General features: G+C 42.1%; 1 protein-coding gene across 1 annotated transcript; it reads left to right on the top strand.

Moving 5' to 3' along the window:
* The first annotated feature begins 10,112 nt into the window (after positions 1-10,112).
* Positions 10,113-11,078, top strand: LOC146073502 (olfactory receptor 5AP2-like). Its single transcript, XM_083180679.1, has one exon. The coding sequence runs from the start codon at positions 10,113-10,115 to the stop codon at positions 11,076-11,078; it is 966 nt and encodes a 321-aa protein (XP_083036805.1).
* The last annotated feature ends 14,909 nt before the right edge of the window (positions 11,079-25,987 follow it).

Below are 25,987 nucleotides of genomic sequence, written 5' to 3'. Positions count from 1 at the left end.
TAGCACTATTATTGTTTATATCTATAGTCTCCTTTCTTTGGTCACACAATATAGACAAACACTGAGAATCACAAACCAGATAAGATATCCTAGAATCGGCATGATGCCGCGGATGAGATAGACATACTCAGCTATAGGTAACAACTTGTCACCTCACTTGCACTATACACGCCGCCACCGGGTGAACACTGTCTATATTGTATCGATGGGTAAACTCCAGTAGGCAATTAGCAATAGCCAGGGATAGATCGGGAAATTTGTTAATGCCTAGGATATACTCTATACCCAGGAATAGCAGCCCTTTATTAAATTACTAGCTGACCCGCCCGGCGTTGCCCGGGAAAATCTTGGGGTTTCTTTATTTCCAAAATTGCTGAAAAATGTCACAGTATGCTGTGCCAAAGACCTAAGTTTGTAATTTGTTATAGATTCCACCATAATGTTAGAATGTGTTTGCATTGATACTCAATGACGGCAATGAAATCAGGTTTGGTGTTGTTGTTTAAAACACAACGCTCCTGAGTTGATAATTTGTATGTGTTGATTTATTCCACATCCACTCCTGAGATTTAGCACCTATGACATATCCTCCATCATCTGAGGGTCAGAAATCGGTACAAAATCAGAAAGGGACGTGGCCACACCTCCATTTCTATACCCAATGGTACAGTTTCTAGGGTGTGTAATTACAGGCGCTGAGTGCGTGGGGACCGGGGTGGGCGTTACTTACCGCACCATAATTAATTAAAAATTCACCGCTCCCTACCACTGCCACTCCCCTCACCGATCCTGCCTGCAACAGTCTCTGAGGTCTGGGGATCTGTAAAGCACATGCACCGGATGCCTCTACCAAACAGTGGGGCAGCCCCTGAGTGTGGGAGCAGGTCCGCGGGCCTGGCCACATGATGTCATGACGCGACACACGCTACCCGCACCACTGCAATGCACCACTGGGAACGGGTGCAATGGGCCAAATTCTTCCCTACACCCGCCGGGCCAATCCACCGATCCAGCCATTGCAATCATAAATGGGTGCATTGACAAGGTTTGGAGTGTAAGTAGTTGAAGAATAAGACTGTGAAAAAGAATTGCCATGCTACAAAGTGTACAATTTACTCAATAAATCGTGAAAAAAAATGTAAGTGTACATAGAAGTACAATCAAGAAATGAATGTAGGATTAAAAAATAAGTTCTGATTCAAACTGATAATTGTTTGGATGGGGGTGGGTTGTGAAACAAATCTATAGGTGGGGTATGGATATTGTGGGCATAATTTGGGGCCCTCAATTGATCAGATTTTCACTACAGTGTCACGGTCACAGTGTCACCATAGGGGGATTCTCAATTGGTCCAGGTGGTCTTTTAGGGACCCTTTAAAATCCTGTAGGTCTCTTCTCCTTGAGCTTATGGCAGGCATGTCCAAACTATGGCCCTCCAGCTGTTGTGAAACTACAAGTCCCATCATGCCTTGCCACAGTTTTGCTATTAGGGAATGCTTAAACTATGGCAAAGCATGCTGGGATGTTTAGTTTCACAACAGCTGGAGGGCCACAGTTTGGACATGGCTGGCTTATGGTCTCCCTTAATGATAGTCAATCACTGAGGGAGACCGTAGGCTCCAGGAGGAGAGACCAACTGGATTGTAAAGGGGTCCCTAAAAGACCACCTGAACCCCAATTGGAAATCCCCCTACGGTGACGCTGTAGTGAAAATTTCTCATCAACTGGGGACCCCCTGTAGGTGTAACACCAATTATGCCCAAAATATCCATACCCCCTCCACCTATAGATTTGTTTTTCCAAACCCACCGCCATCCAAACAATTATCAGTTTGAATCAGAATTTATTTTTTAATCCTACTTTCATTTCTTAATTGTACTTCTATGTACATATATTTTTTTCATGATTTATTGAGTAAATTGTACACTGTAACGTGACAAATCTTCATCTCAGTCTTATTCTTCAACTTCTTACACTCATAACATTCAAACAAATGCATTGCCCATCAACCAAACATTATCTATGAACCAAAAGAGTCTGGGAAACCCCTAAGACAGAGCAGTGCCTGATATCCAACAGACTTACAGGGTGAGTGCAGTGTACCCACTTTGTATTGATCAATGGGTGCATTGGCCAGGACAAAGATTTCTCAGTGCAACTGGAGGACTGGAGAGACGGATATGGGGAACAAAGTAGAAATGGTACATTAGGTACAGTTTTTATTTGCCGGTACAGACTGTTAAATAAACGGCAAATTATTTTTTATGTGCTCTGTGTGTTTGTGTGTGTTGTACTGTTTTTGTGTGTGTGTTGTAATGTATGTGGTTTTGTGTGTGATATTGTATGTATCTGTCCAATGTGTAAGTGTGTGAGGTGTGCTATGTATACACAGTATGTGTGTGTTATGTCTTTGTGTATCTGTGCAAGGTTTAAATGTGTGTTTTGTGTGTGTTGTACTGTTTTTTGGGTGTGTGTGGTGAATGTGTGTTGTGCTGTTAGAGGTATGTTATGTGTGTGTATCTGTGCAATGTTTAAGTGTGTGTTCTGTGTATTGTACTGTTTTTTGGTGTGTGTTGTAGTGAATGTTGATGTGTGTTGTACTGTGAGTTGTGTGTTATGTGTGTGTGTTGTGTTGTGTTGTGTGTATATCTGCCAAATGTGTAAGTTTGTGAGATGCGCTACGTATATATGTGTGTTTAGTGTGCTGTGCATATCCTGGCAATGTTTAAGTGTGTGTGTGTTCTCAGTGGTGTAGCTTGGTTTGGGGCGCCCCCCCCCCCCCCCCGCCGTTAATAGGGGGGCGCCTCCCCCCCCTCCCCGCCGGCCTCCCCACCCCCGCCGTTAATGGGGGGCGCCTCCCCCCTCCCCGACCCGGCCGCCGGTGCCACCCCTCCCCCCCCATCGCCACAGGCTTACCTGTCTGTGCGTCCCGGCTCCCCTCCTGGCTTCAAATAATAATTCTATGCAGACAGACCACGATAAAATGGCCACCCCCATACTGCAAACAGTTTCAGAGAACTGTCTGCTTTATCGGGCGGCCATTTTATCGTTGTCCGTCTCCATAGAAATGATTTAAGCCAGGAGTTGTGTGTTTGTTGTACTGTTTTTGGGTGTGTGTTGTAGTGTGTATGGATTTGTATTGTACTGCATGCGGTGTGTTTCCAGCGATTTCAGCCCCTATCTCCCCCGTGTGTACACAGCTTAAGTGTGTGAGGTGCTCTACGTATAAATGTGTGTGTTGTGTTCTATGTGTGCGTATGTGGTGTACTGTGTGTGTGTGTGTGTGCGTGTACAATGTGTACGTGTGTGTGTGTTATGTGTGGTCTATGTATATCCTCAATTATTTCCTAATTGTTTAAAGCCTTCACCATAATGTTAGAATGTGTCTGTCATACTCAGCAATGAAATCAGGTGTGGAGTTGTTCCTTCGTCCACGGTTTCCCAGATCGTCGATCTTTTCCCAAGATCATCAATGAAGGAAAATTAAAACTTGGTGTTTTTTAAAATTCTAAGTGAAATTTCCCAAAAACGGCTTCGAGGTGCACACCACCGGGTCCAGATGTATCTTGTTGCTGAATTTGGTGTCTCTGAGTGCCACGGTGTGTCCGCAATGCGACGGACACGCACACACACACACACACACACGCACACAGACTCTTCAACTTATTATATAGATGCCCCCATAATGGCATTGGACTCCGGCCATAGGGTAATATACCGACGATTATGGGCCACTCCAACTATGGATAACGGCAACCCCCGCTCTGGACAGAGCCCATTCCCCATTCCCTGACTTAATCCCTGCAATTTATGGTCTTAGGCCCGGCTCTATTCCTAGCTACCTAAAATCGCGCTTATCCCGGCGCAGCTGAGCAGTGCAGCCCACTTTAAGTAAATTTTATTACGAATTGTACCGCTATACCCGTGTAAATTTATATGACGATCTGTACCATTACATGTTGTATGTTTGTACGTATATGTTTTGTATTTCTTGAAAAAATTAAATAAAGATTTAAAGTAAAAAAAAAAAAAAATTGACATATACAAAGACATTAATAATAAAATGAAAAAGGAAAATAAGGAGGGGTATCTCACTCTCAGGATGGACGCTTGCCAGGATGGACTGGCTGTGGCTTTGAAAAAGCCACAGCCAGTGGCGAAACGCGTCAGGTGTGACCTCCAGGATTGGACCCCCAGCCATTTCTTCACCCACAGACCTTTATCACCCCCGAACCCCATTTGGGGAATTTGCTTCTTGTCACTGCACATCCAACCACCTTGGACATTCAATTGGAGACCTTCAGGTGAGCCTTCCTTCATCAGCCACCTGTTCTAGAGGACCCATTGCCTCCACTCACAGAGCTCCATAGTGCCCAAGCAAATAGTGGCACTTGGACAACCATCACCCCACTCATCTCCCACAAGGAACACTGCAGCAACCAGATCCACTGAGATCAGTGGCCCAGTGGGCAGCTCCAGGTGCAATTCACATACCACCATTTGCACCGGTACCCCAACACCATCGATGGACATAAACCAGAGTGCCCACTGAGGAAAAAGCCCCCCCCCCAATCCCCCTCCATCACCACAGTGGACCTTCCTTCCCCCGCCCCTTCCCCACCTTGTCATCCAAGGAAGTTTGCAGTCCGATCTACCCTCCAGCGGCCATTGGTGGCCCCGCTTCAACCAGTGAGGACCATCTGGGCATCGAAGAAATCTGCATTTCACAGAATCCTCCAACGGCAAAAAAGATACAGCTCCGTGTTCGAGTGAGGACTTGTGACGTCATTCCACCATCCACCTTGGTACAGTGACCCCAACACCAGAAATTTGGGCTAAGTGCACTTACCCTACATTGGACTTTACACCAAGCATCCATCCTGAGAGTGAGATACCCCTCCTTATTTTCCTTTTTCATTTTATTATTAATGTCTTTGTATATGTCAATGTTTTAACATATTTCTTTATTATATAAAATAACCTGTATATTTTTAAACTTCATTGAGAGTGTGTAATCATTCATTGTAGTACTAGCGCTGCTTCTCTTTTTTTCTTTTTTTTGCATCACCTGTCCCAGTGACAGTCTCAACAGGGATCGACTACCCCTGTTATCAAGCAGCTGCCTAGAGGAACTTCTCATATAACAGGCGCCCCATATATACTCTCCAGTAGAGTATATAATTGTTCCCTGGACACAGCACTTTCACTGGACTATTATAGCCGCAGACATCACTATCACTGGACTTTAACGGTGGAATGGAGGGCTTAATGGCAGTTAGGATGGCAGGTGGGCAGGCGGCCAGGATGTCCTGTCTATACGCTCTCTCAGACTAGAGTGAAGATGGCTTCCAGCCAACCACCCCTTTAAAGGGTTCAGATCTCCCTAGATCTCCCTAGATCTGACTACGGCATCTTGCGAGGTCCTGAGACCCGCGCTCCGAATCTGGATGGGGATGTCCGAACAGGCTCAGAGAGTGGGTTTGGATTGGGGGTGTCTGGTGGGTGTCGGGATTCCTCTAATCCGAATATGCACATCTATATAATAAGTTGAAGAGTGTGTGTGCGTGTGTGTGTGCGTATCCGTTGCATTGCGGACACACCGTGGCACTCAGAGCCCCCAAATTTGGCAACAAGGTACCTCTATACCCGGTGGTGTGCACCTTGAAGCCGTTTTTGGGAAATTTCACTTAGAAATTTAAAAAACACCAAGTTTTAATTTGCCTTCATTGATGATCAGGGGAAAAGATTGACGATCTGGGAAACGGTTATCGAAGGAACAACTCCACACCTGATTTCATTGCTGTCATTGAGTATGAATGACACATTCTAACATTATGGTGGAGACTTTAAACAATTAGGAATAATTGAGGATATACATAGACCACACATCATTGTACACGCACACACACACAGTACACCACATATGCACACATAGCACACAAGACACACATATATACGTAGCGCACAAACACACATAACACACCACATGCAGTACAACACAAACCCATATACACTACAACACAACCCAAAAACAGTACAACAAACACACACACTTAAACATTGCCAGGATACGCACAGCGCACTACACACACACATATATATGTAGCGCACCTCACATTCGGCAGATACTGTACACATAACCCAACACACACACATAACACACCACTCACAGTACAACACACACCCACATTCACTACAACACGCACCCAAAAACAGTACAACACACAGCACATACAAACAAACATTGAACAGATACACACAGCACATTACACACACACACACATATATAAGTAGCACACCTTACACACTTACACATTGGGCAGATCACACAATACACACCCATAACATACCTGTAACAGCACAACACACACCCACATTCACCATACACACACAAAAAAAAAACAGTACAACACACAAAACACACACATAAGCTGTGTACACACGGGGGCGATAGGGGCTGAAATCGCTGGAAATATTTAAATATGATAAATCACTGGGTGCGCGCTCCCATTTTCAGCCCCATTCTAATCGCTGGTCACAGGAGCTTGCTCCTGTGCCCAGCTGATTACCTCTGCGACTCCCCCGACAGAGGTACCTTTTTTATCAGCGACCATCTCTGGTCACTGATGAAAAGGAGAAACTGAGCAATATATTGCTCAGCAATATATTGCTAGCAATATATCTCCCCATGTGTACGGGGCATTAAACATTGCACAGATACACAAAGGCACAACACACACATACACATACACAGTTGGATGTTAGGCACTGCTCTGCCTCAGGGTTTCTCAGACCCTTTTGGTTCATAGATAATGTTTGGTCGATGGGCATGAGCGCTGCATGTATTTGTTTGAAGTTATGAGTGTAAGAAGTTGAAGAATAAAACTGAGATGAAGATTTGTTACGTTACAGTGTACAATAAATATATGAACATAGAAGTACAATCAAGAAATGAAAGTAGGATTCAAAAATAAATTCTAAATCAAACTGATAATTGTTTGGATGGCGGTGGGTTGCGAAACAAATCTATAGGTGGAGGGGGTATGAATATTGTGGGCATAATTGGTGTTTGGTCCCCAGTTGATGAGAAATTTTCACTAAAGTGTCACCATAGGGGGATTTCCAATTGGGGTTCAGGTGGTCATTTAGGGACCCCTTTACAATCCCATTGGTCTCTTCTCCTGGAGCCTACGGTCTCCCTCAGTGATTGACTATCATTAAGGGAGACCGTAGGCTCAAGGAGAAAAGACCCACGGGATTGTAAAGGGTCCCTAAAAGACCACCTGGATCCCAATTGGGAATCACCCTATGGTGACACTGTGACCGTGACACTGTAGTGAAAATCCCATCAATTGAAGACCCCCTGTATGTGTACCAAACACCAATTATGCCCACAATATCCATACCCCCCACCTATAGATTTTTTTCGCACCCCACCCCCATCCAAAGAATTATCAGTTTGAATCAGAACTTATTTTTTAATCCTACTTTCATTTCTTGATTGTACTTCTATGTACACTTATATTTTTTCACGATTTATTGCGTAAATTGTACACTTTAACATGGCAAATCTTTATCTCAGTCTTATTCTTCAACTACTTACACTCCAAACCTTGTCAATGCACCCATTTATGATTGCGATGGCTGGATCGGTGGATTGGCCCGGCGGGTGTAGGGAAGAATTTGGCCCATTGCACCTGTTCCCAGTGGTGCATTGCAGTGGTGCGGGTAGCGTGCGTCGCGTCATGACATCATGTGGACCTGCTCGCACACTCAGGGGCTGCCCCACTGTTTGGTAGAGGCATCCGGTGCATGTGCTTTACAGATCCCCAGACCTCAGAGACTGCTGCAGGCAGGATCGGTGAGGGGAGTGGCAGTGGCAGGGAGCGGTGAATTTTTTATTAATTATGGCGCCGAAAGTAATGTCCACCCCGGTCTCCACGCACTCAGCGCCTGTAATTACACACCCTAGAAACTGTACCATTGAGTATAGAAATGGAGGTGTGGCCACGTCCCTTTCTGACCCTCAGATGTTGGAGGATATGTCATAGGTGCTAAATATCAGGAGTGAATGTAGAATTCATCTACACATACAAGTTATCAACTCAGGAGCGTTGTGTTTCAAACAACAACACCACACCTGATTTCATTGCCATCATTGAGTATCAATGCAAACACATTCTAACATTATGGTGGAATCTATAACAAATTACAATGCATACTGTAAGATGACATTTTTAAGCAATTTTGGAAATAAAAAAACCCCAAGGTTTTCCCGGGCAACGCCGGGCGGGTCAGCTAGTCTCTAATATACAGTAAATAAGAACAAAAATGTGAAAGAGAAAATAATAACATTTACATTCATTCCTTACATCAGGGTTAAACTTGTACAAATAAATATAATCAGGTCCCCAATTAATTGGTTTCTAATTGACAATGCGCTACATGTGCTCTGGGGCAGAGGATAATTATACTTCTGGGGGACTGAGTTTAGTATAAGAAAGGCCCCGGAATCACATAGAGGAGAAGCTTTGTGCTGTAAATGCCGGATCTACATCTCACAGATGTCAGACTCCAAAATCAGGAATCATTTTACTATTATTTATAATTATTATTTTCTTTTAGATTGTATTTAAATACAAATCAGGGACCAGGTGACATAAGTACATTGTTACTCTGATACCAGGCACTTCAGGATATCGCTGATCAGTTACCTGAATTAATATCTGACAGAGGCGTCCTATATGTTATTTGTGTTATTCATCAGAAATGTCCTTTTCATTGGTGTTATATACTGTATACTGTTATCCTATGTACACGGTAGGTGCGGCTGTGGTCGGGGTGTCTTCAGCTGTGATATCAATGTCTACAACTTATCAACATGAATAAGTCACAATGGGAGTGTAGAGTGATACTGAGTATTTTCCCTGGATCCCAGAATTGTCTATTGGCTTTAGGTGTGTAAACACTTTTTGTAGGTCAGTGGTTCTCACGGCACACCAACAGTCCATGTTTTATGGCTTTCCCTGCTTATTCACAAATGGCATAATCAAGCAGACTGAGGTACAAATTGTCACCTGGGCTTTGCCTGGAGAGCCATAAAACCTGGACTGTTGGTACAGTATGTCTTGAGGACCACTGATGTAGGTGATGAGTCCAAGGGTGTAACTACCATAGGTACAAGGGGTGCAGCTGCTATGGGGCCCAGAGCTGAAGGGGCCCAGATTTACTGACTAAGTAATGTGCTTTACATACATTTATCACCACCAGTTGCTAAATAGGGGGCCCTTACAAACCTTTGCTATGGGGCCTATGAATATCTAGTTACTTCCCTGGATGGGTCCTTATACAAAGGCAGCGAGGTGATTGGATATAGTTCATGTACTATGTATATTGTTCCTCTGTTACAGAGGGTATTACTTACACATTTGGGGGACTTTATGTGGGAGTCACATGTATCCGTCCCCAGACTTAATCTATATAAAATGACTTTCATTCTGTTTGTTAATCCGGGGGTCTAATAGTTATATAATGATGCCCGTACATAAGTTCTACTAGTTGGTGTCAATCAGGGACTCCTATAAATTTATGTAACTATCATTGTACAATGGAATATGTATTCACACTGGAAGCTTTGTTTTGCACAGGCCGGGGGCGATGTCCACATGCCATGGCAACCATAATGCCCAGTGATGACATCACCAGGAAAAGACAATTTGGAGTTTCCCCTGGCAAGGAGCTTGGTCCGGCCCTGGCACAATGATGGAGATGGGCACAGAACCTATTTAAGGTGTGACTGGTGGTTAATGTCCATCTGTAAGTCTTGATGACAGTGATTGCCTGTTCAATGACAAAATCATTCATTACTTGTTTTGCACTGCAAGTCTGTATACGGTAATGCTATTGTCTACAATGACCATTTAAAATAAAATGGAGAATATAAACCAAAAATCACTAAAGCAGAATTATGTCTGTGATAGATATTCCAGAGAATATAGAAAGATAGAGGCATTTATATGGAATACTAGTTTTATGTTTCAAACCTTTTCTGAGATGTACATGGAAGTGTCGTATGTACTTTAAATATATTACATTTTGTCCCCTCTAGTCAGATGTATGTGGACATCACAAACAAGACCCAAGTGAAGGTCTTTGTATTTACAGGACTAACTGATAATGGTATCCTTGCTCCATTCCTCTTCATACTCTTCTTATACATTTATACGGTGACCCTTCTGGCAAATGTTGGCATGATGACAATTATCTATAGCAGCACAACCCTCCATACCCCGATGTACTTCTTCCTGAGCTACCTCTCTCTGGTGGATGTTTTCTACTCATCAGTTATAACTCCTAAAATGACGTATGACCTCATTTCTGTAAGTAAGACCATCTCATTCAATGGCTGTGCCCTACAGTTTTATTTCTTTGCTGCTTTAGGATATACTGAGGGACTTCTTCTCTCCAACATGGCCTATGACCGGTATGCTGCTATCTGCCACCCGCTCCACTATGTATCCATAATGACTAAGAAGAAATGTCTATCTCTTATTTTTCTTGTCACCTCCTTTGGCTTCCTGCAGTCATCGGTGCTGACCAGCTGTGTGTTCAGTCTCAGGTTCTGCAGGTCAAACCTTATAGACCATTTCTATTGTCACACACCTTCTCTGTACAAACTCTCCTGCTCTGACACGTTCTCCTGCGATATGGTAACTGTTTCCATTGTAGCTTCTTCTGGCATGTGTTGTGTGATCATTATCCTGGTCTCATATATTCTCATTATTCATACAATTTTAGGCATTAAATCTTCTGAGGGCTGGCAGAAAGCCTTCAGCACCTGCTCCTCACATCTCATCTGTGTCTTCATCTTCTTTGGTGCCATTTTTTCTGCTTACTTACGCTCTTCTTCCAGTGACACTGTGGAACTAGACAAGATGTCCTCTATCCTTTATTCTGTGGTGACACCAATGCTGAACCCACTGATATACAGCCTGAGGAACCGAGAGGTGAAACTAATCATTATGCAAGCATTGCGCAATCTTCCTGCTGTAGCTATAACAGTGTCAAACATTAGGTAAAATTCTAGGGTTCGCCAAATCATATTTAGTAAATGAAGACAAATAATGTACAGTATATGGCTCATTCAACCTCATCTAATATAAATATTGATAAAAGTTGAACAAGTGCAATACCCTGGAGGAAGGGAGTACTACAATGCCAAGACTTCATTCCTTTTCTATTATTTCTTCTTCCTTTAAAATTTAAATGAGAACGAATATTGGTGACAGAGGAGCACTTTTACTGGCACATGCTCAGTTCAATTACCCATAGCAATATCCCTTAACCTATTATTTTCTGGACCTAGAGGTTAAGGAGAGGAAAACTCTGAAATGATACTTTCAATAACACATTGGAGAGACAATGAAATAGAAAGTTCACAGAACGCTTAAATTGACTCTTCAATTTACAAATGAACAGAAACTACCAGAGCACTTACACTTACCGCTCAGCATGGTAAAGATTGGTTCTTGTACATTAATAAATCATGTACAGTATCATAGATGGACAATAGTCTCTGTGGTATAGACTGCCACCCAGTGGTAACAAAGTTCCTCACAATATTTAAGTCTTTTCCTTGCCATTAATGGGAAGTGGTGTCAGACAGTAGTTTATTTAACACGTTGGTGCACAGAACCTAATGTAGAGCTTGAAGAAACTTTACGTTTCTAGAAATGATGCAACATTATCAGCATAAAACTAATACTCTCTACAGTATGTGCTGGAAATGCTGACACAGGAATTCCAGCTGTCTGAAACCCAAATGTAAGTATTTGGGGACGGTGTAGGTTTAGGCTAGAGTCTAGGATTAGGCAGTGGAGGGGGGGGGGGTTAGGCATTAAGAAGGTATCATTAGGGTTAATCACTAAGGTAGTATTATTAGAGTCAGGCTGCTGGGGGCATCAATTTGGGTTAGGCTTCAGGTAGGGAGGGATATGTTTAGTTGGGGAAAGAGTTAGCTTAATTACTAGGCATCAGAATCATCACCATCGGCATATTACGGTCAGCCTTGAGGCAGCAGGCCTGATACGCCCTGGGATCCCATAAACAACCCCAATAGTGTTGTAGCATAATACTCTTGTGTTAAAACAAATTACAGTACATTCCAGGGCTGGCTGGGATCTGTGGATTCACAGCACTGAACAGTATGTTACCATCACAACTTTCCCTTAATAGATGTTTTGCTTTGGTAGAAAACAGAAGGTACATGTTTTGCGGTGCAGGTTGTATGCTGTATATTCAAGTCAATTCAACAAAAAAAATTGCACTGTCCTTCCCAATAATCCCACCTTAATCTGCTCTGCTAAAGTTAGGAAGATGCTTGATAGGGCATTGGTGGAGAGAAGTCTGTGGTGTCATTGAGATCCTACATCAAAGATAACACACAATTTCTCGACTTGGTCAACAACGTAGAATGGGATTCTAATTTTATTTTTATGACGTGCGATGTAGAATGGCTCTATACAAACATATCCCATGAGAAAGGCATTTAAGAACTTCAATATTATTTAAATTAGGATTTGGATCTCAGTGACACCAGAAATGACTTTACTGTCATTTCTGTTCACTTTATATGATCACATAATTACTTTACTTTTTGATGGGTGTTTTTATTTTCAGAGCCTTGGGACCACCATGGGCACTCAATTTGCCCCTAGTTATTCCAACTTGTTTATGGGCCACTAGGAGGAGGAATACATCTGGGGCAGCCTTTATGGGGTGAATTTTGCGCTCTATGGGCGCTATATTTGTTACATGTTTTTCATTTGGGATGGAGTTCTTGAGTTGTCTCAAAATTTTGTATTATTTTTAAGCAATAATACATTTGGTTTGAATTTTACTAGCACTATTCACAAATCCAATATATCCTTTCTGGATATTGCTCTTTCCACAAGAGATAAAACTATGCATACATCAACATACTGTAAGGAGATATATTGTAATAATTGTCTTAATTATCAAGTTGTTACCATTGACCATCGGTTTACCTAAAAGCCAATATCTTAGAATTAGGCACAATTTTACTGATACCAGTGATGTTATGACGCAAGCTGACAAGCTTTCAACTTTATTTATTGAAAACAAAACCAAAAATCGGGCACTGATAGATAAAAAATAAAATGTATTTATTAATCAGCAGCAGAATGATTGGCATCCGTCCAAAACAGTGCTCAATTTGTGAGAACTTTTACTACAAAAAAGAAATAATCTGCGCTTATAAAAATAACTATAATGATATGGTTTCTGACTGATAAGAATGAAATACCAAATACAAATTTTAATGTAAGAATAGATCTTTATCTAATGCGAAAAAATTATCATCAGTGTACAATAAAATATCAATAAACTAAACAAAAACATGTAAATTTAATGACATAACGTTTTCAATTTATCGATTTTGAAAGGTGTATCTCTTCTATAAAAATGCTTCAATCAATGGACCTGTGCCCTCCTCCATTTGTCTGTTTTAGATCAGTGAAAAGGAGACATAACGAAAATCTGCATATATAAAATGTCACTTTAATCCACTGTATTGGTATTAGTTCTGTTAGTAAATACAAAAGACAGGAAAAGCGCCCACTGTTAGGAGTTGATGCTAAAGTCTTCAAAATTCCGCGTAAAAGTTCTCTTTTTATCTCCAACAAAGGTATATGTAAAGAGGGAGATAAAAAGAGAACTTTTACGCGATAAAAAGATAAAAAGAGAACTTTTACGCGGAATTTTGAAGACTTTAGCATCAACTCCTAACAGTGGGCGCTTTTCCTGTCTTTTGTATTTACTGTCTTTCTTTACCCAGGGAAGGTAACCCCTGGGCAGGTTAGTGCCGCCCTTTTCAGCGCCATTGATTTTATTACATTCTATTGTATTGCATTAGTTCTGTTAGTACTATGTGTAATAGGTAAAGTGTTGTACACGTTACCTACAGGTAAATACATACTATATCATTATAGTTATTTTTATAAGTGCAGGGTATTTGTTTTTTTGTCACTTAATTTCGTGAACTAGGATATCCGTAAAACTTTTGGATAAAGCAAAGGGAGAAGCCCTTACTCTGACAAGTGATACTCTGTTACCTAATACCAAAAATAATGAGGATCTGACAATATCTACCGATTATTCCCCTACTTATGTAACTAAGTTTAATACCTATTCACAGGGAGATCATCAAGAAGAACTATTGGATACTGTTGAGTGACAATACTTAAACAAAATCACTCAGTAAAGAACCTAGAGTCGTGTTCAAGAGGAATTCATCTTTAAAAAATGCACTAGCTCCTAATTATTATAGTTCCGTTGGTTCAGAACCAATCAATTCCTAGTCTAGTATATTGGGTTGTTTCAAATGTAGAACTAAATGCATCACTTGCCTATTTATTGATTCTCTTCCACTAACATACTGTAGATACCCCTCATACATAAAAAAAACGCATATTGAATGTTCTTCAACATATGTAATTTATCTTATTATGCATTTCTGTGGGGCACAATACAGTGGATGCATGACATGTGCACTCAACGTAAGATTTCTGGTACATACAGGTAGAAGAAACATTATTTAAGGTTTATCGAAATGCATAGTCAGTCTCGTCATACAAAGACAAAACATCAACGTAAAGTTGAGTCAATTAAGTTACCAGGAATTAAAAGAATAACCAGTAAATTCAATGGTCCGGCTAGTGTTGGCTATGGGGGTCTGTACCACGAGGATGGCTTTTTTGGCAAGGAAAAGCCATCCTCACCGCCCAACCCCCTCGCCAGCCGCTTGCTGTTTGCAATGTTCCAGAGAAATCCTCCTATTGGATCTATTCAATAATATACTGTACTCTCTTCCCTTCTGGATTGAACGAAACTATAGAACTCAACAATATGTAATTTCTGAGTTCCCTTAGTTATAAACAGTATATCATGGATGGATCTGTGTGTGGGAACCCATGCATTTATGTGTACGTGCGTCCACACAATTCTACCCTGGAATTTGATTTCCACTCTACACAAGAGTTGAGTCTCTATATATCCCCATATTGTCCATTTCTATAGTGGTAGTAGATATAGTCCTATTACTTATATTGGTCCCAATTGAACTGATTGGTCAGGATAGTAGGAAGGATGAGTCGCATTGATTGTCCTGTAATCGGATCTCCACTCAAGGACCCCATAAGGATTTTTAATGCAGGGGTTGTCTAGATGTAAAATCCCTATTTCCTCCCCAATTTCTCCATGAGTGATTATAACTGAACTTAAATATTATGCGTTATCTACTTAATGAGTCTTCTCACTGACTATAGTAAGGCTCTCATTTGAATCTGTCAGTATTAGCAAACGTATCTTTGTCACCTTATTAGGTTTCAACCTCTTCCATTTTTCCCATAACTTTAATTATTGAACCAATCATTCGCCATACGTTTCTCATTTTCATGAGACATTCAAACACATTTCAAAAGCAATATGGTGTCAGGGGCGGATCTAGACTTCTCTTCTAGGGTGGGTGGTTTACTGTATAATCTTGACCCTCCCCTGACTCCTCCCCTTCCCAGTCCTGACTCCTTGGGACCACAAACATTTTGGAGAAGGGATTTCTCTGGATCTTTTGAATAGTTTTTTTTTTATTTTGCATACTCACCTGCACCCTTGGTGGTCCTCCAACACCCATGGTGTCCATGGCGATCATTGGATATGTCTTCAGCTGCATCCCTTGTCCCAAGGACGCATTGCACACGTCACCAGTGCACCTGAGCAATGCATCCTTGGGACCTGAGATGCCACTAAAGATGAATCTGATGGACACCGGGGGACGAGGTGAGTATGAAAAATAGGTAAGGGGGGAAAAAAATCCCCAAATATTCTCAAAACTTATGGTTTTCGGAATATTTTGGTTTTGGGATATCCGGATAGGATATACTCAACCTGTATACATAGGATGGGCAATAAGGGGTATATACACAGTGGGTAACAGGGAAGGTATTGGTGTATACATAGGAGGGGGCTAGGAGGCACATACACAGTGGGGAGATGTAGGGAAGGCATTGAGGTATACATAGGAGGGGGGATACTAGGAGGTATATACACAGTGTATATGCTGTAAATGTACATGTATGCACAAAGATAAACATGTATGTAATGAGTGTTCACAAGAAACAGCATGGAGGGGGCACTGAGACCAGGGACAGCAGTCACCGGTACTATGTAAAATCCGGACCCGGACTAGACCCCAGACCGCCGGACCAGACATCAAAATCTGCAGTCCAGAGCTTGTAGTGTCCGGTCGGTGTGTCTGGTCCAGGGGGGTGTCTTGTCCGGTGGGGTCCCTGTGATAGCTTTCACCAGGGACATGGGGAAGGGGAGATTACAGCCTCCCCGTGTGGTCCGCACGTTCCGGTTTTGCTACATGCCCAGACCATGCAGGGAGGCTTTATTCTCCCCCTCCTCCTCTCCCTGGCGACAGCTGTCACAGGCAGCCCACCGGAAAGGACACTCCCGGACAGAACACCTTCCAGACCGGACGCTACAAGCTCCAAAGTGCAGAGTTTGCTGTCTGTCTGGCCGGCTTTCTGGGGGTCTTGTCTTGGTCCGGTTTTTACCCATACCCGCAGTCACCTGGTAATGGGCAGTGCATCCATCAGATAATTCAGAAGGCAGGATAGTGATGATAACACTGCCACGTTATCCTGTGTCTCTTCCTTCTGTATTTGGGGGAATATATGCTGACTTTAAGTAATGGACAGAGCTTTGTAGCTTCCTCTGCTCACTGCCCCTCCTCCCTCCTGTCTGTTTGCACTCTTCAGCGGCAATAACGGGACTCCTCCGTAGGTCAGCTGCTGTGTGTACACAAGCAAAAGGTTAAAGATCATACTTTACAGTGCAGGAGGGGGATGCTGGCTGCCAGAACTGCCAGGTGAGAAGTGCCAGACCTGAGCTGCTTCTCCGGGACTGTGAGCCTCTGATCATCTGTCTGCAGCCCGGGAGAACACAAGCAGCCTGCACCGGTGGCAGTCCTTTGAGTGATTTTTATTTAAATTTTTCGATACACAGAATAACATAGCAAACATAAACTACTTTATCGATTGAATTTGAGGGAAAATAAATAAAAAAATAAATAAATAAAAAAAAAAAAAAAAAATTAAAATAAATAAAGTAAAACACATATCAATACAGTAATAAATTATATGTTACATTAGTAGTGGTATCTTCCAATCGAACAGATAGCGTTATCAAATTCACATGAATTAATAATTAATTTTTAATTAATAAAATTATATCTTATGCGATGAATATTTTGATGAAAGCCAACGGGACCAAATAAGATAAAATTTAGATTCTGTTTTGCGATTAATATACAAATATCTCTCATGTAGCACTGTTACATTTACTAAGGAAATCCAAGCCTTAAAATCAGGCCCTGATGAATCCATCCAAAGTCTAGCTATGCAAACCTTAGCCAATGTACACAAATTAGTTGTATATTGTCTCGAATGTTTATCCAGGACATCATTACCAGACACTCCAAGGCAACAAAATCTTGGTGTTAGCTTATTTAAGGGGATTCCTGTTACAGATATAGCTTGAAGCACCTTAGTCCAAAATAATTTCACCACCGAACATTCCCATAATAGATGCCAAAATGTTACCAAGTTGCATTTACATTTAGGACATATATCAGAAGTTCTTCCACCAAAATGTACTAATCTAACTGGAGTCAGATACGTTCTATGTAGAATAAACAATTGAATTTGTTGAAATCTAATTGAAGCAGTGGAATTACGGGGACATGTAAGTGCCTCATTCCATTCAACCTCAGACAACCTTCCCACCTCCAATTCCCATTTCTGCTGCAGATTTGGTAAGTCATTAGTATGATGATATGATTGAAGAAAATTATATAAACATGAGACAGCACGTTTAGGGCCCAGTTGTAGGAGGAATGTTTTTAAAGGAAAGTGTCGAATAAGAGGAGGTCCCTGAGAAAACTGCAAAGACAATGCGTGACGAAGTTGCAGATATCTGAAGAAATACATGGATGCAAAATTAGATTCATCTTTCAGCTGATTAAAAGATTTCAAAACTCCCTCCTGATATAGCTGACCCACAGATATTACTTCCCTTTCACCCCACACCATTCTAGGCTTAAGGGAGGTAAGTTTTGAATAATTTAGAAAATTCCATAAAGGAGTGTCTGGGTCAATATCCCTGGCTGTCCTCTCACACAGCGTCCAACAACAGGCAGCAGGCTAGAGGTACAGTATATTGAGTGACAAGACCAGTGGCTAGCATGAGGCAGGAGGACCCTAGGGGGGGCTATCGCCTCTTTCACCCCCCTCTGTATCAGTCCCTGTATATTGTGGATATATCGACTCCTAAAGGTGCAATGCAGCCCAAGAATACTAAAGCTGCCATACATCAGAAAGATTGGTCTTACAATCATGATTGTGTCCAATTTCCCTTCAACTCCCCGGCAGACCTTGGTGGTTTTTGGACACACAATGTATTCACAATCTGTCATACAATCCATCAAACAATCCATCTGCTGCATGATTGTATGATTGGAGCTTAATTTAATTAGGGGGCTGGCCCATTAGATCAAAAGGACAGGAGTACCAAAAATCCATTTTTTTTTTTTAATTTACTGGTTTCCAGCAACTAGCAATCTGCTCACATCTGCTGTGTTATGCCATTATTAAACAGCCTGAATGCAGCAATAGTGACAGAATTGTGCAAAAGGACATCCACCACCCTTTTCAGCCGTCCGCCTATCTGCCCACTTCTATCTCTCTACTTTATAATGGAAAAACATCTGGTTGCGAATTCCGGCCTAACTAAAAATCGCCACTCCCGAATATGCGAATTTGCGGGGGGTAAAATGATGTTTTTGACGCATTTCGCATATTCGGAAGTGGCGATTTTTAGTTAGCCCGGAATTCGCAATGTTTTCCCATTATAAAGTATATGAATCGCATATTAACTTGGTGGTTTCGGAAAAAGTGACGCCCATTTTTTTGTTTGCATCCTATTTAATGTCACCCATAGTGTCCACAATTTGTAAGTAAAATAATATGTCCCTTTTTCTTCCAAATGTTGAGGTCTTCCCTCAAATGCTGTGCGTGTGTTCAAATTCAGTGAAGTTCCTTTTGGTTGAATATTTGTAGTCGTTATTTTGGGCCTTATTTTGGTTCACTCTTTCTGACAAAATCCATTTTAGATGGACAAAACCATGTGCACTGCAGGGGAGCATATGCAAAATGTGCAGAGAGAGTTAGATTTGGGTGGGAATTTACTTCAAAGTGAGATCTATATTGAAGTGTAAAAATAAAGCAGCCAGTATTTTCCATGCACAGAAACAAAATTACTCACCCAAATCTAATTCTCTCTGCACATGTTACATCTGCCCCCTGCAGTGCACATGGTTTTGTCCATCTAAGAAGGATTTTGTCAGAAAGAGTGAACCAAAATAAGGCCCTTTGTTACTTGTAATATACATAAACAAAAAAATGAATAAACATGTAAATAAACTGATATATGTTATCCAAGAGTGAAAAAGAAACCCGTGTTATGTGAAAATGAGATTGGCTGATTCATTTTTATATATCTCGTTCCTCGTACATCTCACAAGGAAACATATAAAGGTATCTTTTCTTTCTCTACTGAGAATATGTAAGAATATGTTGATATTTCAGTCAAGGTAAGGTTGGCGTACCACACTCACAGTAATTGATGTTTTCTCTAAACAAGTAGAAGATTCTTTCATGTATCCCCAATTTGTATTAGCCTTATGTATATTTATCGATGGGAGGCCACGTACTCGGGAGGATATGAAAAGAAGAAATAGAGGATACAGTACAAGAAAGTATCCATTGTTTTATTCCTGGCACAATAGTCAATCTTTATTTGTGGTTATCGGACAGGGGATAGTGGTGTGGTATTTATAGGAACACCTTTCTGACTGGTGTGTACCTTATTTACCATATATATATATATATATATATATATATATATATATATATATATATATATATATATATATGGGGATATAAACACATAGCGGTTTCTTTTAATTTGTACAGATATAGCACCCCTCATGCTTGCATGGTCCTGGTGATTTTAACCGTCAGAAGGGGATTGGTTTGAAATCCCAGCGATCGGAATCCCGGTGGTCAAAATCCCAATGCCAGAATCCCGACCACCGAAATACCAGCAAGGGGGGGGGGCGTGGATAGCCCCCCCTTGCGGGCTCACTGCGCTCGCCACGCAGCAGGCCCGGTGCCTTGCTACGCTCAGCACACTAATTTATTCGCCCTCTATGGGTGTCAGGATTTTGACCGCCGGGATTCCGACCGCTGGGATTACGACCGCCGGGATTCAGACCGCCGGGATTTCAACTGCATCCCGTCAGAAGGGGGCACGCGCGCATGAGACACTCGCAACGCCCTGTTACACCGGAGCTTCCCACTGTCCGCCGCCTCCCCGGTCCCCATCGCCACTCCCCACCACCTCCCAACACTCCCACTCCTAACCCTGTCCATCTGAATAACTGGGGCGCTTGTGCATGTGAGATGCTCACGCGTCTCAGACTAATGGAGTCCCTCCCCGCCAGCGCTCGCCAGCGGGGACATTCTCTCCCTCTGTATATTGTATTCAAACCCATTTGTCTATGTAAGTGTATACAGTTGTATTTGTATTTTAAAACGGAACAGTATCTCCACAATTGATCACGTCTTATTTAAAAATGGTAAAATAAATGAATTAAATATTAAATAAAGAAAGCTATATACTAATTATAGAACATAAAATATAAATGAATTAAAAATAAAAAATAAATTAAATGCATATCTACATACGATATATGTGCTGTTATCCGAATTTGTCATTTATGATTAACACTGATCTGATAACTGCAGCACTGGTTGGTCTCGAACCTGGATAGGAGATAGATTGGGTTTTTGATAGCATACACCTTACCTGTTGAGCCACAGGGATGGTTCTGCGCAGAGGTGGCTCCGGACTTTGATTTCACATATTAAACACATCTATGTACTATATATGTGCTGTTATCGGAATTTGTCATTTATGATGATTGCTATCACATCATATTAAAGAAAAGCATTTTCCGGTATTATATATGGAATTGTTGAATGTGTTGATTTATAATGTATTTTTGCATATTCTAGTTATGCTTTGGTGCTTTCAGGAAAACCAACTAGCTCTTGAGATTGCCGACACCCCCGTGTAATATATAGCAAACCTGAGACCACTGATTGTCAAGCACTATTCGTTGGCTGAGATACCTGATAAAAATGGACAACATTTGAACTTGAATATCTTCTGATGAAACCGCTATATTAAAAAGAGTGGAGAAATGCCTTAAGAGATTGGTTTCACTGCGTACTTACCATCTTTAAATATCATCTAATGAACTGAGCTCAGGGCCATCTTAACAGCAGTGTGGGCACCTGGGCAAAGCAATGCACTGGGGCCCTTACTCATTCTCCCCTCCTAGGGGTGGGGGTTGCTATCAGCAGCAGCTTTGATGTCCCACGGGTGGCAGGGGTTGCTCTATCTTCCACTCAACATGTAGGACCTGGAGCAGTAACTTCTGCTAATTACTCCTTTACTGCACAGGTGGTGGGAGGGAGAACACTAACGTGTGGAAGGGGCACTGAGCTGAATGAAGGGTCCCTTGTAAATGACTTCCAGGGAGGTAGGGGGTGTTTTATACACAGGGGAGGGTTGGATAATGGAGTGGGCTTAATATTCGTCATTTTCCGGGTGAAGTGCAGCTTGTTTGACTGCAGATATCTCCATTATCTGGAAATAGATTTATTAGCCTTCAGTAGTATAAAAACCTAGAGTCCCACCTTTCAGAAGGTGCTGGGGAATTGGGGATCAGAGATCTGGTGCCAGAGCAATCCATTGACAAAAATATAAAACTGTACACCAGACGTTTGGAGCTGGAGCAGGGACCGGCTGCTGTAAGGCTGATATCTCTGGTTCTGGGCATGATAGGGACAAGCCGCTGGTGTTTACAGAAAGGGGAGCGTCCCAGCTTATGGGTTATACTCTCAGGAAAACTCTAAATCAGACAGAACCTCAGAAAACTGACTGGGAAGTGCAAATAACAGTTTGGATCTCGACTGCTGCTTTGAAGTTGGATATTTCCATTTCCCCATGGCCGATGTTCAAAATTCTGGTATCCCTAGAAAAAGGGGACCCTCAGCTATCAGTATAGGGCCATTATATACCAGGGCCCCCTGGGCAAGTGCCCATTAAGCCCACATGTAAAGACGGCCATGACTGAGCTCCCTCCCCCTGCCTGGAGCCGAGAGTACCGCTGAGCTTCTGCTCCTTGAGCTGGGAAGAAAGCCCCCTGGTTGGCTCTGTGGACTACGGAATACCTCCTGCCAGTTCATTGCAGAATGCAGGTGGTAATCTTCAGATAGAACTGCAATATCCATCTGAGCTTTTTTGCCTATTACTTACCCTCCACCCCCTGTCACTAGCCGATCTGTCATCAGGCGATGAACACCAGCTGGATCAAACCTTCTGGTTGGCTCATATGTCCACAACGCACTCTATACCTGCCAATTTTAGACCACTGGCTACTAAGAGGGTGACAATCAACTGGCTCCTTGGCTCACAAGCATAGGGCAATTTCACACACTCCGGTTTTGACTGGACTGAAAAAAGCTGGACAAACTGTGTCTGGCTTTTTTCCGGCAGTTGTCCCTTTTTTCAGTCATATTTTAGGGTCAATTATTGGCCGTATATTATATACGGCCGGTTAGTAAATTTGGACTCACCATTGGAACGACTGGTGATTCCTACTCATATTCTCTCGATGACATAAACATTCGTATTCCTGATTAAGAATACGACTACAGCTGTCAAAAAAATGACGAATGGCCATATATCGGCCATAGTAAATGCCAAAAATACGTCTAAGCAGACGTATTTCTATACGACTGCCTACAATTGCGCCTATTTCAGGCGTATTCACATTAGTAAATTTTCCAGATGTTGACATTCCAACACCTTAAACTATGAACATCATAGTGTCGCCAGTTGAAAGGTTGACTTAATGACTGCCTTTATATATTGCCAACTTGATATTATTATGTGGGAATTTAAATTGTTATTCCCCTATGGAGCAAGTTGGTCCAAATCTATTGACCATTGTGTGCCAGGACTGATGAATATATATCTGAGTTTTGTAGCCTATATACACCAGGACTCTGTCAGTGTTAGAGCAGCCTCATTCTTAGATGAAACACTGACTGCAGAAGTGCCAGGAAGAATTGAAACCAACTCAGCCTCTTGACGCAGAAGGCGGCGCTCCTGAGTTTGCTGTATTGGAAACTCTGCTGATTGTAACCGCTGATAAGTATACTATAATACATAAATATTTTAAAATTACAGTTATTTGTACTTTTCTAAGAATCTGCCCATCTTGGTCTCCTCGAAATTAAACCCACCAGTAACACATTGTCACCCTGGGCCTGATTCAGAACTGCTTGCTGAGCTGCGAGTGTTTGGAGTTCAGTAAGCAGGTAAACCCAACTCCGCCAAGCTCCCACCCCCTGTGTAAAGCAGCAAAGTGATTGCAGCAGTGCACACAGGGGAAGAATCACTCACTATCAAATGACTTTTCTCCTGATCGCAAGTGCTGAGTAAGTTTAGACCCACTTGACAATGTGAAGGCCGTGGTGAGAAGGAGGCCACTGATGACGCCACCCCTCCATCCCAACAGCTAGGCAAGGCCTGCATTTTCTGGGGCACTCCTTACCTTCCTCAAACGCATCCAGGGTGTGCATCACTGGCCATTCACTGGCTGGCTGTGTATGGATGGCTCACACGTGCAGTGCGCAGTTGTTCCATAATCACTCCGGCTGCAAATTTACTGTCAGATTAAGTCCAACAAAATCTAAGAAATGGACAATTTTGAAAGAGAAATTTTAATTGAACACTTTTAGTGTTTCGTGAAACCTCTATTTGGATCTGTATCTCCAGCAGTGTTTTGGATTTCGATCTGTTCCAAAATACCGCCCTTCAGTGTTTCGTGTTTCCTCGTGTTTTGGATCAGTATTTAAAAAAAACATAAAAATTGCTCCTACGCGATTATTAACCTCAATAACATAAATCTCCACTCATTTCCAGTCTAACCTAAACACCTCACAATGTTATTTTTATGCCAATAGTTTGCACCGCACTAGCTGGATGACTATGCTAAGCAACACAAGTGGGCGGCACAAACAAGTGGCTCATCTAGGAGTGGCACTGCAGTGGCAGACAGGATGGCAGTTTGAAAAACTAGGCCCCAAAGAGCAGATAATGGCAAAAAAAGAGGTGCAAGATCAATCAATTAATGGCAGCATCACTGGACTTATGCAGCAGTACCAATGGATTTTAACTTCAGAGCCACTGGACTGGACTTATACAGCAGTATCACTGGACTTTATCGGCAGTGTTACTGGACTTATGCAGCAATATTACTGGACTTTAACAGCAGAATTACTGGACTTATGCAGCAAGTCCCAATGGACTGTAACGTCAGAGCCACTGGGCTTATGCAGCAGTATCACTGCACTGGACTTATGTAGCAGTATCACCAGTCTTTAATTCAGTATTACTGGACTTACGCAGCTGTACCAATGGACTTTAATGTCAGTGCTACTGGACTTATGCAGCAATAACACTGGACTTTAATGGCAGTATAACAGGACTTGTGCAGCAATATCATTGGACTGGATCACTGGACTATACACAGTGTCCCTGGACTGGACAGCACTTTTACTGGACAGGACTATATACACAACAGTATCTCTGGCATTGGCCTGGACACAACACTTTCACTGGACTAGTATAGCCGCAGACATCACTATGACTGGACTTTAACGGTGGAATGGAGGGCGTGATGGCAGTTGGGATGGCAGGTGGGCAGGCGGCCAAGATGTCCTGCCTGTACACTGTCCTAGACTAGAGTGAAGATGGCTTCCAGCCAACCACCCTTTTAAAGGGTCCAGATCTCCCTAGATCCGACTACGGCATCTTGCGAGGTCCTGATACACACGCTCCGAATCTGGGTGGGAATTTCCGAACAGGCTCAGAGGGTTCGGATTGGGGGTGTCTGGTGGGTTTCTGGATTCCTCTAATCCGAACTCGCACATCTCTAATATATAGTATATAAGAACAAAAATGTGAAAGAGAAAATCATAACATTTACATTCATTCCTTACATCAGGGTTAAACTTGTACAAATAAAAATAATCAGGTCCCCAATTAATTGGTTTCTAATTGACAATGCGCTACATGGGCTCTGGGGCAGAGGATAATTATACTTCTGGGGGACTGAGTTTAGTATAAGAAAGGCACCGGAATCACATAGAGGAGAAGCTTTGTGCTGTAAATGCCGGATCTGCACCTCACAGATGTCAGACTCCAAAATCAGGAATCATTTTACTTTTAATTATAATTATTATTTTCTTTTAGATTGTATTTACATACAAGTCGGGGACCAGGTGACGTACGTACATTGTTACTCTGATACCAGGCACTTCAGGATATCTCAGGTTAGTTACTATTATTACCTGAATTATTATCTGACAGAGGCGTCCTATATCTTATTTGTGTTATTCATCAGAAATGTCCTTTTCATTGGTGTTATATACTGTTATCCTATGTACACGGTAGGTGCGGCTGTGGTCGGGGTGTCTTCAGCTGTGATATCAATGTCTACAACTTATCAACATGAATAACTCACAATGGGAGTGTAGAGTGATACTGAGTATTTTCCCTGGATCCCAGAATTGTCTATTGGCTTTAGGTGTGTAAACACTTTTTGTAGGTCAGTGGTTCTCACGGCACACCAACAGTCCAGGTTTTATGGCTTTCCCTGCTTATTCACAAATGGAATAATCAAGCAGATGGAGGTACAAATTGTCAC

The sequence above is a fragment of the Crinia signifera genome, chromosome 4, assembly GCF_055691185.1.
Source record: "Crinia signifera chromosome 4, ASM5569118v1, whole genome shotgun sequence".
NCBI lineage: Eukaryota > Metazoa > Chordata > Amphibia > Anura > Myobatrachidae > Crinia > Crinia signifera.
The sequence above is the reverse complement of the archived record's forward strand: the minus strand, read 5'-3'. Positions and strand labels throughout refer to the sequence as shown.